This window comes from Penicillium coprophilum (genome assembly GCF_028826855.1).
Source record: "Penicillium coprophilum strain IBT 35676 chromosome Unknown utg000004l_segment0_segment0, whole genome shotgun sequence".
In the NCBI taxonomy this organism is placed as follows: Eukaryota; Fungi; Ascomycota; class Eurotiomycetes; order Eurotiales; family Aspergillaceae; genus Penicillium; species Penicillium coprophilum.
This window is the reverse complement of record NW_026622723.1, coordinates 7,148,891-7,164,727: the sequence shown is the minus strand read 5'-3', so window position 1 is coordinate 7,164,727 and position 15,837 is coordinate 7,148,891. Positions and strand designations below refer to the sequence as shown.

Here is a 15,837-nt window from a genome sequence, read left to right as displayed (position 1 = left end):
CGGAAGACCTTGCTCCGTCCTATCACATGTCTACATGTGTGGTGATTTATTCACCTTTGGCCTGCGACTCCCATTTGCCGCTCTGTCTACCGGGTACATGTGGTACCCACGAGCCTGATTTCTCTTCGCCAAGGGTACTAACGTATTTTAATACTTGGCACGGCACTCCGAATATATGTTGTAGTCTTTCAGGTCTTTCAATTTATAGGCCCAATCTTATATTTGTTGGGCCTATGCTTCCTGTTTCGGCCCATTGAGATCGGCATGTGACGTGGGGGTATTCTAGCAGTTGACATTCGGGGGCTAGGGTGGACTCTCCCTGCTTACAATAATATAGTGAGATTGCAGTCTACCGGTAGATAGTTTACAGTATTTAGGCAAAAGTCTGATATGAGATGTTGAATTTACCTGATTTCATGTTTAGTGACATGTGATGGAGAGCTATCTATCAACTCTGACATATACAAAAAAGGTATCTATATCATGATATCTTCAAAGTCATGGGCATGAATCATAAGAAAATATCGCTAAAAATCATCAGAATGAAAATTAAATGCACGGTCATTGTTGACGTCACTCGTATCTCGTTGATAAACCATCCGCTCTAAAATGATAGCATGGCTTCAATCGCTTCGTCGTCTTCATACTCTTCGAACTCATCTAAATCACCGACCTGATCCCCAGGCAATTCATTGGCCGTGAGATGTGCCACCATTGTCTGATTCACTCGGTAGCAGGCGAGCACCTCATTAGTGACAAGGCGGGATGGCGAAACAGAGGCCTTGATTTCACACAATGTCTCGCCAAAGGCATGGAGAATAAACCGAGACTTTGGACATCGACGGTAGGCATACGAAGCTATCAATCGTTGCCATTCATTGCGGCTGTTTTGCCAAGTATGGATGAGCGGATGTTTGCCCGCGTCGGGAGGAGAGAGTGCACCTGCATTCTCGGCAGCTTGACGTGATATGGCAGAGAATTCGTCCCCCGTAGCAGCAGAGTGTCCAACATTCCACTGCTTGTATAGTTCGTCTATCGATCTTCGAACTCCAGCGAGAGTGTCTTTTAATGCTTGAGTGTGTTCAGAATTGCTCTTCAATGCTTCTTCGGCTTCATTCCATGGACGAAGAAGGTCATCGTCGAGCAGATTCTGGATATCGTTCTCGGGGAATGCCTCGTTGAGACCTGAGAGAATCCTGCGGAGCTCCCGGCATGCGACCTCAAACTTGAGGAAGTCGACAATGTTCGACGGGTTGTACTTGCGGTCTGCGTTCCGGTGCGCAGGAAGCTCACGTTCCATAGGGCTGACGGTCTTGCGGTATTCTTTCCAAGCTTGCTCTGAAAGGTGAACTCCGCTTTTCCGACCATCCACAAGATGACCCAAGAGACATGCCAGCTCTTTCGCTTTCGGAGAGTCGACTGACTCATCGTATGCCAGTTTCTCATGCTCAGTGGTACATCGACCCAGACTTGAAAGATTGAGATTGAAAGCGAACGCACTTTCCAAAAAGTCTTCTGTCGAATTCAGTGAGGCCATCGGGACGGAGTGTTTTGTGAGCCCATAATGCTCCGCAGGATATTCATAGGCGGGCATTGGAGAATCCTGAAACTTCTCGACAATCATTGGATCCCAGCAGATCCATGGCGTATCACCATCGTAGTCTCCTCCAGATAGCATACCGGCTAGAGGAAAATTTCCTGTGGTGGGAAAGACAATCACGTCTTTAAAATGGCGCAGTTCAGTCTTCCATACTGCTTTGCGCCGTTGAATATCAGAAGGTAAATGGGCTGGAAGTCGGCCCACGAGAACATCCACCCCATCAAGGAGGTTGTCTTCAAACTGGCCCTGCGGATCCCGCCAATTATTAGAGAAGCCAAAGTGGACTTCGTCCGGTCTGAGAACCCCATATGGATCGGCAATGCAGTACGCGTAGGTTGAGAGAGGGACCTGGATCTTGAGCTTCTCGACATGTCGCTCAAGAAGCCATGTTAGATATTGGCGAATTTTCAAACGGAGGGGAAAAAAGTCGCGTGGTGCAAAGCCAGCCTCAGAGAAACGAATGATCGACTCAACATTACTGGTTACCCACTGCTCCATTCGTCGTGATTTCCCAGTTCCATCTTCACCGGAGGGTCTGAGCTTCTGGAGTAGGGCTCGGCAAACCACAGGGCTATTCGATCGAAGAACCTCAAGGAAATCGTCATAAAGACTCTGCATACCATCACGCGTGAGCTGGGCAAGATACTCTTTCATATTCCCTCCGTGTTCTAGAATTGCAAGAAGCTGGATATTAAGGCCAACGGGGTGCAATGGCTTAGCCCAGTTGACTACTTCGAACGTTAACTTTTCATCGTCGACCGGGCCAACCCACTCCTCTGGATGAGGGTATATTTTCAACTGCGAGTCTGAGATCTGAATCCAGACGTCATCGTCGTTCGTAGTAGTAATACTAGATCGGTGGCAATCGACCATCCAGAGGCCCTTTGCGCCTGCTATTCTGCCCTGGAAGCAACTCGGCGTGGCGGTGGTTATGCCTAGTTGATCACAAATTTGGTTCGCAAGAGTCCTCGATATCAAAGCACATCCGTCATTCATGACAGTCCGGGCTGGATCGTCTCTCAAACGAAGCACTTGTGCTGGCTTGAGCGTAACGGTCGCAAATGTCTTCGACAAGCCCAGAGAGATACGCTGGAAGAGCTTGCAGTTGCTTTGGTTCGCATTCGCAGTCTTTGGCATATGCCATTCCAGCAAAGCATCTACACTCATCGGAGTATAGTTGTTGCTTTGCTGTTGAGGAGGGGAGCGACCGCCGGTGGTAAGTGATAGCCATGATCGAAGTCGTTACCATCAATAGCGAAGAGCTCAACCCGAAATCGAGGCTCATCCTTACCTTTGTGCTTGGTCTTTACTTCTTCGGCAAAAAAAGCCCGCCACGTACGTCCGAGGCAATAATGATCATTCCGTGTGAGCCAGGAAGCGATACTCTCGCGAAGCACAGATGGATAGGAAGGTTGTTTCTGATGGGTGGGAGGTTGATCCGCGGCTGGAACAGTAAGAGTCAGGAATCTATCCGATCCAAATCGTCGGTGAAATCGACACGTCCGCTCTGGCTTGAGCGGGTTGAGTTTCAATTTCAAAATACCCGGCTCGGACTCGTCACACCAGTCCAGGTTTCCTGACAATACCACCACCTCTGAGTGCTTATCTGATTTAAAATCACCAACAGCAGCATCCCAAGCCCGACGTGGCGATTTCTCTGGCAACGGATGGCCATAACGTCGACCAAGTCCGCTGACCCATGACCAGAAATCATCTTGAGTGTTGAAGGTAACCCGGTCACCGACGAGGATTTTCTTGAAGGGGATTCCCCAAGCACGTCCAATTCGTTCCAACTCGTATCGGAATCGCAATGGAATTTTCGCCGAGAAGGATTCTTCTAGGGAAAAGGGCCCGTACGACAGGAGCTCACCAATAAACTCCTGTTTGAGAGAAGACTCCGTTTCAGCGGGGTCACAATTTACCATCATGGAGATCGTGGCAGCGTCCACGCTTCTTAGCATCTCCTCGCTAGCCATGTACCCAACGACCGAGTCTGCATACGTTGATTGGGTATCCATTGGCTCGGTCATATCTGTCATGACTGAATCAAATGATTGCCCAACGCTAGTATCGCGAGACGTCAAGACCGACGAAGTGAGGGTCGTCGGAAAGCTGGTATTGAATGACTGAGTCATATTATTGCGCTTCGACTCATTGGATGCCGCACTAAGCTTTTCAAACAAAGTAGGCTTCTTGAACTCAACATCTTCCTGAATAGGAGAGACTTCTTTGCCGGGGCTGTTGCCAAACCCAAATGATCGAAGATCCATCTGTTTCAGCGGCGATTGGGACGGTGATCTGACCGATTTGGGGGTTTTGGATGGAGATCGGACAGGTACGACGTTCCTCCCGGGTGATTGGGCAATGCCTGAAGTCTTCGCTGGCGACGAAGTGCTTGTCGAGCTCCTTGTTGGAGGGGGGATATTTCCTTGAGGCTGAGGTGGTGATCGAGCGACCGCTTTCCTAGAGAGCGATTGGTGGAACCCTTGGCCCTGTGCTGGTTGTACCTTCGTTGGCGGAGGAAATGTCGACGAATACTTCGCCGATGAACGGACACTCTCTTGGTTCTTTTCAGGCGGCTGAATGGGTCCGTGATTCCTTCCGGGTGATAGGTGCACTCGACCTTCTGCTGGCGACCTAGTTGCTATCGACTCCCGCGCAGGAGACTGAAGTGCTGAATGGCTATTGACTGGCAAGTTTGCAGCACCAGAACTCCTTTGAGGTCTTCGAAAGGCCGCCTGTACCATCTCGGGAAATTGTAAACCTCCATCTCCATTCTTCCCCAACGGCGACTGAGCTAACACAGATCCCTTGACTGGGGAATTTGGTGCGGTATGATAATTTTCGTTTGCGTCTTCATCATCATCAACCCTTTGTTTCTTCGGTGATAAGCCCTTGGCATCTCCAAAAGAATTAGCGGCTAACCTTTTCATATTTACGACACGACCATTCGCCAACAGATATTCCTCGTCATTCATGAGCTTCAGCAGATGGTTCATGCACATATCCTTCTCAGGGCCGGTGAGCAAGAGTGGGAGCGCGGGTTCCTCACTCTGGTGCCGTTGGGCTCGGCGATCTGCGTTGGTTCGATAAACAGGGTTCTGGGGTTGAAGCTGGCCGGCTAACGGCAGGTTCCCGCGGACCCATTCTTCGAGGTTGCCAATTAAACTTCTCTTGTCAACCTTGTTATTGAAGAACAGCGGGCGGATATGTTTGTAGATCTGACTAGGGAGACTGGTGTTTCTCTCTCGAGCCGAAGGGGACTCAATTCCAGGGAGGGGGATCTCGAGACCAAATCGAGTGTTCACTCTGGTGATAAAAGTGCGGAAATCCTCCTTTTGATGCTGTGGGGTAGTGGGATGCTCCATGTTCATATGTAGAGCCCAAGAGCTCCCATTGATTCAGGAAATGGAATTGATATTCTTGTGGAAAAAAAGGCTCGACTCAGTCTGGAGAGCCTTCGTTAGTCTCATGCGAAGGCATTGGTGGGGGTAAACAGACAGACCTCGGAATACATTGAGATTCCTTCGCCTTCTGAGGACTAAGGGAGAAAAATTGAGGAGAACGTGGTTCTTAAACCAGAATTCCTTCTTATAGTTGACCTGTCAACCTTGGGAATCCTCTACTTCCATATACGGAGTAGCTTCACGGGTTGTTGCAGTGCAAAAGTCCTGGAGAGAACTGTTTACCCGCGCCAACTTCGGGTAGATGCTATTAGCGTCCCCCACCTGACGTGTCACTGTGACAACTGTGCGATTTTGCATTAGTTTCTATGGTGCCTACTAAGAAGTGTGAGGTGTGTGCTGTCTAAAACATAGATGATTCGATGTTGGACTTGGAGTTGATACCTGAATGGAGGTACGGGATAGACAAAATTTGCGGTGGATGATAATTGCTTTCCCCCCGGGTTGGTCAACACACATAGTCAAACAATCCTTGATCCCACCAACTTTGGTTCCTATTCCTTCGTCGCCAATGACCAGGATGTGCCATAGACTAACGGCTGCCACCACTTTCTTAACTGTGTGGCCTCCCCTCATTGCTCAGATCAATCTTATCTGTCCATAGATCAGCCTCCTTGGGATCAACGCGCTTACTGTGGACAGCAAGCTTGTAGCCAACCATCAAGGCGATGTAGAGAGGGATGCTGATGTACGAAGCAATGAAAGATTTGACGTCAAATTTCCGAACGCCCGAATCAAAGTTGAAGGAGTCAAAGACAATGGCAACAGAGATGAACAAGCAGAGAACGAGAGCCAGGCATGTTCCAGCCAGACCAAAACGAGCTTTAAAAGCTAGAGCTTTGTCGGGAATACCTTGAGCGTTTCGTGCTCGCACAAAAGATATGTGGGTGACGAGAATCGAAATCCATGTGAGCAGCCCGAGCATTGTGACCATATCCACAAAGTATCCGAAGACAACAGTTGAATCTTGATGGACATTGAGATATGCCAATGTTGCGGTTGACGAGCACACAGCCAAAGCATAAATCGGGACGCCTCGCCGGGTAGTGCGTGATAGAAAAGCAGGAGCACGGTGCTTCACTGCCAGGTCACACATTGCCTTGGTTGCCAGATAGAGATCATAATTTGCGATTGACAAGACGAACAATAGTATGCAAGCATTCAGCAAGTCCGGGAGCACGGAGATACCAGCCAAATACAGAGCTGCGACAAATGCTGATGCGGCAGCTTCGTGAGAGGATGAAGTAGAAAATGCCACAGACGCCGAGCCCTGGGGGACGATCATCCCGAGAAGAGTGATTGCTAGGAGATGAAAAACCATGATTCGATAAAAGGTATTCTGTATAGCCCTCGAAGTAGCCTTTCGAACGTTCGGGAAGTGAGCCATGCCAGATCGCTCGCTTCCGATGTACGCAAACGTGGCAGATGACATCGTGGAGCAGGTTATGTAGAACTTTTCCAGCAACCCGTGGTCACGGTGGAGGTGAGCGCCAAAAGCGCCTGGGTACGACCAATATCGAAAGCCTTTTAAGTCTTGATCTGGTCCCCCTCCCAGAGCAATAACGGTAGAAAGTATCATGAGTCCAAGCATGACGACAAGCTTGAATGAAGAGATATAGAACTCAATTCTGCTCGGGAGGCGGTGATTGATGAAATTGAGAATCACAATGACCGAAAGGAAAACCGTGATCCAGATACCAGGATTGACTCGCTCAGCATCCACCCAATAAGAAACCACTAGCGCTGCAGCTGTGAGCTGATTCGGTGTGACAACAGCATATTTCAGCCAAAATCTGGGGGCGCGGTCAGGAAACAGAGAAAAGCGGATGCTCTCATCATGAAGAACTTACATCCAGCCCAAGCTAAAACCAAGTGCAGGATGACAAAATCGAACGGCTTGATCTGCAACGGTATACGGTTTGGGTAACCATGAACCCACCTCACCCAAGGCAGAGAGGACGAGATAAACTGCGAATCCGACGATGGTATAGGAGATTATTGTAGCTGCTGGCTATAACGGATCAATATATTCGCTCGTGAGCTTCCTAGATGATGACTTACGCCGCTCCTGGATTAGAGTCAACGCCGTTCAGCACCTGGTCATGGAAGAGATACGTATGGTACCAGGAAAGAATCTTACATGGACAATGCTCTTCCAGTACCAACCATCAAGCCCGTTCCAATCGCCGATCCAATGGCTGTAAGACTGTGTTAGAACGTAGGTCGCCGTACAAAGTGGAGGACACAGACTGATTATGCTGATTTGACGGGGTGTCAATGACCCGTATATATCGGTGAACCCCAAAGCATGTTCATTTTGATGAGTCTCGGGGGCAGTTTGTGGAGCCGGTGGTCCAGCGCTGATGGGCCCGAGTTCACAGGCAGAGGACCTCGATCCTGGCCGGCGTCGCGGAAACATCTCCTATGGTATATTTTCGAAAAGATCCGAGTCCCTGGCTGCCAGAGTCAGGTAAAGCAACTGAGTTAGGTACCAAAGATGTGAACAAAGATCAGAAATCGAGTGAAAGGCCCAGGGGACGGACCCGGGGTACTTATAAAGATGGTTATGCAAGTGCAAGTGTGGGAAAGAACGAGGCACAACTGGTGGGATCACAGATCATTGGGATATATTTTCTATATGCAGAAATCCCATCATGGGACAGTCGAGATAGAATGGCATAAATAAAATGAAATAGAAGCACTTCCCATGCCAGCTCTAAGGATTGCCACCAGGCCCGTCGAGGAGGCACCAAAAGTAGCCAGCGTCTATCAAAAGGCCACAAAATCACAAACGCCCAAACGTTCGACACCCCAAAAAAAGCACCAGTTGGTTGCATACTAAGTTCCATAGCCCCGTCAAATGGGGCCAGAGGGGGAGCAGAGAGATATCATAAGTCTTTGTCAAATATTCCCAAATGGCGGCGGTTCGGGACCGGTGTTGGTGCCGAACGGTCGCTCCCTGGGTGAAGCGGAGGGGTAACGCGAGATACGTAAAGAAGAGTTTCCTATTCATCAATTCATCGCGACATGAGCGAGTCGCTCGACTCCGTGCGAGGGAAGATACGCGTGTAGAGGGAATCGCTAGACTCGGTACGCGGGAAGTGTCGTTGGTGCTTCCGTGAGATCACACGATCGGTGTACACACCCTTAGCCGAGCCACGAATGACCGACTCAAGATATTCGCGGAAATCCGTGGGCTTGAAATCGGGGTACAGGTCCTGTGTGGTGTGGTAGCCGAGGTACTTGGCGTACTCGGGGTTGTTGTCGCCACGGATTCCCCAAGACAGCTGATATTCGGCCAGGTACCGTGGAATGAACTTGATTGGGTCGAAAGGATAGGTTTCACTGGCTTGTCGGGCGGCCACGACTCTGCTGCAGATGGTCTCTTCGGGAATCTGTGCTCCGGGGGAAAAAAAATCGGTTAACCACATTGACTCATTCCATGCCGAGAGCTTGGGCGACTTACATAGTTGCGATCGACCTTCTCCTCGCTAAGTTCTTCCATGAGCTCATAGATCTTGTTTTGCGTGGAGACCAAGTTGTAGGCGAGGATCTTCTTGTTCAGAGTGCGGGGGTCGGAAATGATCATAGCCATGTAGCGACCGATGTCTCGCAAGTCGGTCAGTGCGGTGGGCATGTTACCGTCGCCAATAATTTCATCGTTGCCGGACGTCATGGCGTAGTCAACGCGCCCGGATGGGAGGCGAGGATAGGCCAGCTGGTACCACCAGCCGACATCGACGATGGTGTAGGGAAGCCACAACTGACGGATCTGGTTGTAGACAACTTCTTTCTGTGTAGCAAAAGTCTGGTTAGTCTACCTGACCACAGTACTGTACCACATTCCTCATACCTCATCACGCAACCACATGATACCGCCCGGTGGGCAAACGGTAATGAAACCACATGGAATGAATCGCTTCACGCCGGTCTTCTTAGCTGCCTTGGCGAGGGGGATTTGATCCTGTTGTTCGGCAGGACCGACACAGCTGATAACCACATCAATTCCCGCCAACGCCTCGATGAGCTGCTCCTCTGGAGCCTTCAAGTCGCACTTCCGAATCTGGCATCCTCGATCCTCGAGGCGCGTGATAGCTGGTTTTTGAGCCGAGATAGGGCGAACAAGGGCGATGACCTCCTGTTGAGAGTGAAAACCAAACAATTAGTTCTGAGGGTCAATTGATGAAAGCTGGGCTGCATACAAAGTCACCGGTATCCAACAGTCCGTTGGCGATAGAGCCTCCGGTTTCACCCGCTGCTCCGACCAGCAAGACCTTGGTAGTCATGATTATTCAAGTTATTCAAAAGTAAGAGATAAAAAGGAAGGATTAGGGGGAAGATCAAAAAGGTGGGAGGAGGGAGAAGGGGATTGGGTAACAGGTTTAGGACCTGACGACGTTATAAATTCCCAAAGGCTCAACCCACTTTCTCATCCGCAGCAGTGGGTCAGTGGATGTTCGTTCCCCTCGTTTGAGGGGGAGGTTTTTTCCTTTCTTTTTTTTTTTGCCCCCCCTTGTCATTATTTCTACAATATACATTGGAATTTCTACTTGGATATCAAATTGCTGAGACTGTATGGAAACCCTTTTCTTTCACGGGCCGGTGATTCGGGAACCCCTTAGTCGGCGACGTTACGTCATATGTTACGGCTTCCCGGTCAAAAGAAAATGGGATAATAATGATGTGTGTCCAATATCTTCAGTCCAGCATCTGACTTTCTCTCAAGATCACGGACTGCCAGATTAGTCGGACCCGAACAGAGACTCTCGTTAGCCCCTATATGCCGTGCAGAATGACTACCCACGTCACAAATCCCGAGAGTCACTCTCCGAGTCAGGTTTCACCCATGACGAAATCGTAGGGATTAGTCAGAGTCCAGGGTTTCATTAGTGGCGCCTTTTGAAATAAAAAAAAATGGGGGGCTTTGCAAGGGCTTCAAGGCACCAATCATAGAGAATTCATGGGAATTTCCAAGGTTTCCAATATGCTGGATAATCAGCTAACCCATGGACCCCCGAGTCAATCATTGCTTGTGACCTAAGATCGAGCCTTAGGGGTTGATGAGAACCTTGTAACAGCCAAGGGCCAGCCACAACCGGGAGATCGGTACCTGGCGTATTCTGCCCCTCTTGTCTTTGAATTTAGAACTTCGCCTGAGAACACTTTTTTTTTTTTTTTGCGTATGGATTCATCTCGAGATTTGGTGGGGTACGGTTGCTCGCGTTTGCGGATTCTTCCCAACGAAGTAACCGTAGGGGAAGATCTCAGATCCCGTCAGGTCGTCGCGGGGAATGCAGCACGAGAGGGCCTAAGCATGTTCTGGGCCGAAACTCCTTCTAGCCAATGTCATCACGCCGAAGATTGATCGTCGTTATGGGCGGTTAGTGGGAAGAAATAGCGAAAATACTGGGGAACTTGAGATTTAGGTACATAAGGGCAACGAGCCTGTTAGTACAATTCTCTCATTCCTTCTTACCAAATCATATGCACGCATCATGTAGACCACTAATGCCTTTCAGCAGATCGACCCCAGCTTGGGTTCGGGCTGCTTTCATTTCAGCCGTTGCTAATCCAAACTAGGTACGGAGTACGCCTTGGTGTCTTCAATGCGACAAAGAGTATTTAATTACTGCGCGTGAGCATCCACAATATATATAGATTCACTTGGAGATGTCGGCATACTTTCTACGATAAGCCACTCTGACAGAATCTTCCTTGAGATGTCTATCATGGTACTCTAGTCACAAGGATCGGGAAGATTTGATGATTCTTGACTTCTTCCTATGAATCTTGGGGATCTACGCACACGGGCTTATTCTGCAGTTCTCCGTACGCTGACTCATACTAACAATTGGCCTCTCTTTCCTTTCGATGGGAATCTCATCGTCTCACTCTACAGCCATTCTGTTGGATTTGCAATTTCTTCTGTGGCACACATATCATTCTAACTATGAGAATCTCATTTATTACTCTCATCTGTTATAATCGCAGATTGCCACGATTGTAGATCTCGGGACATGTATATGCCGTGAGTCTTAGCTCAATTGACGATGACTAGTATTAGGTATAGCACAAAGCACACATAACCATCTCTCAGATCCCTACCTAGATATCTCTCTCTTGATTCTCTGCATAGTCTCCCCTCTCAATTTGGTTTCACTTCTCTCTTATCACATTCTCTCTCTCTGATATCTTACCTACGCAGATCATCAATCCCACACATGTATACTTCATCATATCTATAGTACTAACCATTTATCCAAGCTGGCAAGATCAGAAGTTTATCATATGGTGAAAGAGCTATAGGCCCTCGATAGCTTTTTCAATTAACCAAACAAACATTTCAATGGGTATATATTATGCACTTGATCGCTCGTCACATCTCCACCACATCGAACCAGGCTTCACAATTTGCGCCTTGTTTCTTCCCAATACGCATGATTTCCTTCTCTGTTAGACGCGGCTCACATGGCTCATACGTGTAAGTCCTGACATGTGTGCCCTTGAACGAAATTTTGACCGTCCGCATCCTCTGTTTTTGTCTCTCTTTCTTGATCTCTGCCCATCGGGCCTTCACTTCTGCGAGGTGTTTCTCTCGCTTTTTCTCACCCATCCGCCATGCTGCGATCTGGTGGCCGACAGAATTGCTCGGCTCATGCACCCAAGCCACACCCCAGTCGCGGAATTCTGCAAATGCCGTCTCATCTGAGATGGCCGTCTCCCCACTCCCAGTGCTTGAGCCCCCGAATATCATCCTTGGAGCGGCATAGATTCAGGATACTTCGGGGTGCGAGGTAGTGTTGGCGGATATGAAAGTCCACTTGGTAGTGGGCGAAAAGAACGGTGGCTTCATCTGCTGGCTTTCCTGACTCGGCCTCGGCCTTCTTGAGGATGGCGTCAATTTTCCCGTAGTAGTGTTGTTGTTGAGAAGGGGGTAATGTCGTCCCAGAATGTGACGTTGTGATGTTGGTCAGCCATGGAGGTTGTGTCAAAGGGAGAAATGCATTCATCTGGGATGCTCTTGCTGACGAAGAAAGGTGGGTATTCTGATGTGATGTACGAGCCCGCCGCAATATCTGCATTCATCATATATGGAATAATATGCAGGTCTCGGCATTGAGTGCATTCGAGAGCTTCCTGTAGAGCGGCGTTTTGCGGTGACTTGGTTTTATTAGCAAATGGGCCACATTGGAGCTCCTTGCCAGTGAAGAACTGTACAATCTTTTCCTTAGCAGCTTCTGTCCAGTTTTTCCTCGGCGCACATTTGCGCTTCGTAACGCGGTTTCGGTCCCGTGTCGGAATCCCCATATTGGATGGTTGCATGAGCACACACATATTCAGGTTGATTTGATGGTTGAAATAAGGTATATGCAAACGCTTTTGACCTGGTGGAGAGATCGGAACGATTTGAGTAAATGGGGATGCAGTCTGGTGCGCACTTATACAATGCATGAAAGGCCTTTGTGTCAACATTGTGGACAAAGGAAGCGAGAAGACAATAGAGTCCATGATTCAAATCTAATTCAGGATGAACAATAGATGCTGAGTTTCAGACCCATTGATTCGAGTTCAACAAAGAAAGTGGATCTGGCGAACAATGAATTAGAACGCTCACTGTACAATGATATGGTTGCATTTCCTATTTTTGAAACGTCCATGAAAGAATCATCAATCTAAATGGAATATCAAGATGGCTTCACTAAATATGACCCCTTTTGTTTATGACGCGCGGGCGTTAATGGTCATATGGGGAAGGTATAGTTTAAGCTAGGGGCGTGACCGGACACCGTGAATGAACATCGTGACTCTAGGGGATCATCGGGTCGAGCCCTGAATATTTGGGAAAACCGAAAACTACATATGAAGGTGTTCCCTATGATAAATGAGCAATCTACTTTGAGTCTATTGTATATACCAAAAGCTATACATTGTTGTTGAATACATTGATATCACTTTATATAGGTGAGTACTAGGCCTGTAGTGAGAATAGTCGACCTGTGCTGCTGAATGAGTCTATATATCTGTACAATGCTATCAAGGTACTGCTTATCGCTATACAATAGTCTCTCAATGTCGATTTGTGTTCCCCTTCGTGGTGCTTCTCCCTCTTTTTCTCCTCCCCAAATCAACAGATGCACCTTTAATCTTCAACATCATCCATTCACTTAGAGGAACTACCTCAAATCAACCAAGCCGTCATGCCAGAAGCTTCTCTTGCCTTCCCAGCAATCTGTCTGACCTTCTCATTCCTTTTCGTTGTTGCGGTTCACAATGGTTTGATTATGCAGCACCTCGGCACCTTCCATCATCACATCCTCCTTCCCTTGTACCAACAGATCCAGCGCATGCTCACCTACCATAACCCCATCAACCAAAGCATATCAAACCGCATGCCCGAGGCAAGGTACGAGCCAATCAGGCCCGGGACTAAAGATGCAGAAGAACAACCTCTGCATTCTGCGACTTCGTCCATGCCGCCACCTGACTACCATCGAGCTGATGAAAGCCCTGCTCTCGACACCGCCACTATGTTTTCAGAACGGGATCACCCAACCGAGATAAATAATATCAATATGACCGCTAGGTTTGCAGGAGGCCCGTACCGTCCACGACATCGGCCTACCTATGCGGATATCCCTGAGTTTGACACCTACAGCCCACCCCCAAGTCCTCCTGGAGACGGAACATCATCCGATGAGTACGACTCCGACTGGTCCAACTCTGCTGTCGACGAGGCGGTCTTTGAGCAACACCTCCCAGGCGATGATATCCCCGTCTGGGAATTTGAAGTCGAGCGTCCCATCTATGTCCTTGACCAGCGCGACCAGAGAGGACCTGCGGCTTGGTTGGACGAGGTTGTTGAGTGGACTGCGCAAGGAATTTTCGCTGTCGTTGCCCCCGAGATGGTCCGACAAAGGGGTTGAGCAGCGTAAGCTCCTAGGGAATAGAGAGAGCATTCATGGGCTTAGCAGACTGTTCGAGCATCTGATGAGCCGAGAGATGATACTACTGCAAGTTGTCTAGATCGTTATTCAAGTCGCAAAGAACGATCATATAAATGCTCCACCACCTCCTCGCTAGTGATAACTTCATGCTGCTGTTTGTCTCGTAGGTTGAGCTTCAGTCAAAGCGGGTCGACTCGATCACATCGGTATATGAGCCCTGTCATGCGGGAGTAGAGTGAATTCTAGATGTAATTGGTCGGGCTTGATAACGCTAAAGCACCACGTAAGGGATTGAGCCATTTTTACCTACAAGGATATCAGGGTCTGTAGATGCAAGTTCTACAAGGGTGGGAGGTCTGATCGAGTCATTCAGCGATCGCGCAGAAGCTAGAGTTTGGCCTGTGTGCCGACGGTGAGAAAATAATTTTGTCAGGTTCGTCATCGGGTGTTTCTTGGGCACCATTTTACCATGCAAGCCATTCTGGGCATATGCACTGAGCGGGGAATATGTTGCAAATATAATGTTTCCATTCAAAATCTACCCTCTAACCTGTTTTTCATCATTGCGTTCGTCTAATCTCACGTTCGGATCGAAAGGACTGACATCAGTCTGGCCAAAATTCACGCTCTAAACCATAGATACAATAATTTTATATATTATGAGGGAGAATTTATGGGGCGCAGTAGCCACCGTCGACAATGAGATCGGCACCGGTAGTGTAGGTGGAGGCATCGGAGGCAAGGTAAAGGTAGGCACCTTTTAGCTCGTGGACTTGGCCCTCACGGCCCATGGGGATCTTGTCGCGCCAGATATTCTTCGTTTCCTCGGACACAAAGCTGGAGATCTCAGTCGCAATGTAACCAGGTGACACGGTGTTGGCACGGGCGTAGCGGACCCATTCGACAGAAAGGGACTTGCCTGAGAAGGTGTTAGCAGGGCAATAGAGCTGGTTTATTCTAGGCGACAACTCACAAAGGTGAATCACGGCAACCTTGGCGGCGTTGTAGGCAGCCTGCATCTGGGGGAAATTGACAATGTGACCGCTCATAGAGGCAGTAGCAACGAAACTTCCATATGTAAAGTTGGTGAGCTTGTTGCCATTGGCATCGGTGCCCTCCTCCTTCTGACGGCGCCAGTGCTCAGCAGCAGCCTTGGCGCAGTAATAGGTACCGTCGAGATCGATGGCGACGACATCGCGGTAGTGGTCGAGAGGACCATCGACCATAGGGCCCTGGGTCCAGGGAACACCGGCGTTGGCAACAAATACATCGAGTCGGCCATTAAAGTCCTTGACGACCTCATTTACGGTCTTCTCAACAGCCTTTGCATCGGTGACCTCAACCTGATAAGCCTCGGCTGCAAAGGAGGTTAGAATGATGTGGAGCCAGTCACATTTCGTAGATTCCTTACGCACTCTGAACGCCATATTGTGCAGCAATCTCGGCAGCCCTATCGATACACTTGGTGTTGCTATTATACCACAATGCCACATTGGCACCAGCCTCTGCCAGACCTTGAGCAACGGCCAGACCAATACCGGCACCCGCACCGGTAACGATGGCAGTTTTCCCCTTGAGGGAGAACATTCTCATGAGGCTAGGATGTTCGGGAGCAGTCGTATTGTTGTGGACAAAGAGTCCATTTTTGGTAATAGGGTTAGCAGCCATTGCAACAAGAGGAGGGTAAAGAGAAAACTGGAGAAAGTGCAAGTTGCAGCGGGAAATCAGTTAAATATCGAGCCGAGGGGCAATTCTAGGAACCCAAGGTGATAGACGGTGAGTGATGCACTGGCGGCGAAATCGGACTAGACCATATAGCCTTTCCTTA

At 48.9% G+C, this 15,837-nt stretch overlaps 7 protein-coding genes across 7 annotated transcripts; 1 reads left to right on the top strand and 6 right to left on the bottom strand.

The window, feature by feature from the left end:
- Nucleotides 1–604: 604 nt before the first annotated feature.
- Nucleotides 605–4,968, bottom strand: N7500_007126 (RNA dependent RNA polymerase; the record flags this gene model as incomplete). The annotated part of the gene is made up of 2 exons (XM_056678270.1): nucleotides 605–2,757; nucleotides 2,940–4,968. The coding sequence occupies 2 exons, from the start codon at nucleotides 4,966–4,968 to the stop codon at nucleotides 605–607; spliced, it is 4,182 nt and encodes a 1,393-aa protein (XP_056533270.1).
- A 649-nt stretch (nucleotides 4,969–5,617) lies between these two features.
- Nucleotides 5,618–7,483, bottom strand: N7500_007125 (putative amino acid permease; the record flags this gene model as incomplete). The annotated part of the gene is made up of 5 exons (XM_056678269.1): nucleotides 5,618–6,857; nucleotides 6,915–7,075; nucleotides 7,126–7,132; nucleotides 7,205–7,262; nucleotides 7,315–7,483. The coding sequence occupies 5 exons, from the start codon at nucleotides 7,481–7,483 to the stop codon at nucleotides 5,618–5,620; spliced, it is 1,635 nt and encodes a 544-aa protein (XP_056533269.1).
- Nucleotides 7,484–8,081: 598 nt separating this feature from the next.
- On the bottom strand, nucleotides 8,082–9,350 carry N7500_007124 (aromatic alcohol reductase; the record flags this gene model as incomplete). Its single annotated transcript, XM_056678268.1, has 4 exons — nucleotides 8,082–8,459; nucleotides 8,531–8,857; nucleotides 8,918–9,202; nucleotides 9,267–9,350. 4 exons carry the CDS (start codon nucleotides 9,348–9,350, stop codon nucleotides 8,082–8,084), a joined length of 1,074 nt encoding a protein of 357 aa, XP_056533268.1.
- A 2,090-nt stretch (nucleotides 9,351–11,440) lies between these two features.
- N7500_007123 (uncharacterized protein) lies at nucleotides 11,441–11,818 on the bottom strand (the record flags this gene model as incomplete). The annotated part of the gene is made up of 1 exon (XM_056678267.1): nucleotides 11,441–11,818. The coding sequence occupies one exon, from the start codon at nucleotides 11,816–11,818 to the stop codon at nucleotides 11,441–11,443; it is 378 nt and encodes a 125-aa protein (XP_056533267.1).
- Nucleotides 11,819–11,961: 143 nt separating this feature from the next.
- Nucleotides 11,962–12,372, bottom strand: N7500_007122 (uncharacterized protein; the record flags this gene model as incomplete). Its single annotated transcript, XM_056678266.1, has 1 exon — nucleotides 11,962–12,372. One exon carries the CDS (start codon nucleotides 12,370–12,372, stop codon nucleotides 11,962–11,964), a length of 411 nt encoding a protein of 136 aa, XP_056533266.1.
- Nucleotides 12,373–13,262: 890 nt separating this feature from the next.
- On the top strand, nucleotides 13,263–13,988 carry N7500_007121 (uncharacterized protein; the record flags this gene model as incomplete). The annotated part of the gene is made up of 1 exon (XM_056678265.1): nucleotides 13,263–13,988. The coding sequence occupies one exon, from the start codon at nucleotides 13,263–13,265 to the stop codon at nucleotides 13,986–13,988; it is 726 nt and encodes a 241-aa protein (XP_056533265.1).
- A 692-nt stretch (nucleotides 13,989–14,680) lies between these two features.
- On the bottom strand, nucleotides 14,681–15,677 carry N7500_007120 (putative carbonyl reductase; the record flags this gene model as incomplete). Its single annotated transcript, XM_056678264.1, has 3 exons — nucleotides 14,681–14,928; nucleotides 14,983–15,366; nucleotides 15,425–15,677. The coding sequence occupies 3 exons, from the start codon at nucleotides 15,675–15,677 to the stop codon at nucleotides 14,681–14,683; spliced, it is 885 nt and encodes a 294-aa protein (XP_056533264.1).
- Nucleotides 15,678–15,837: the final 160 nt, after the last annotated feature.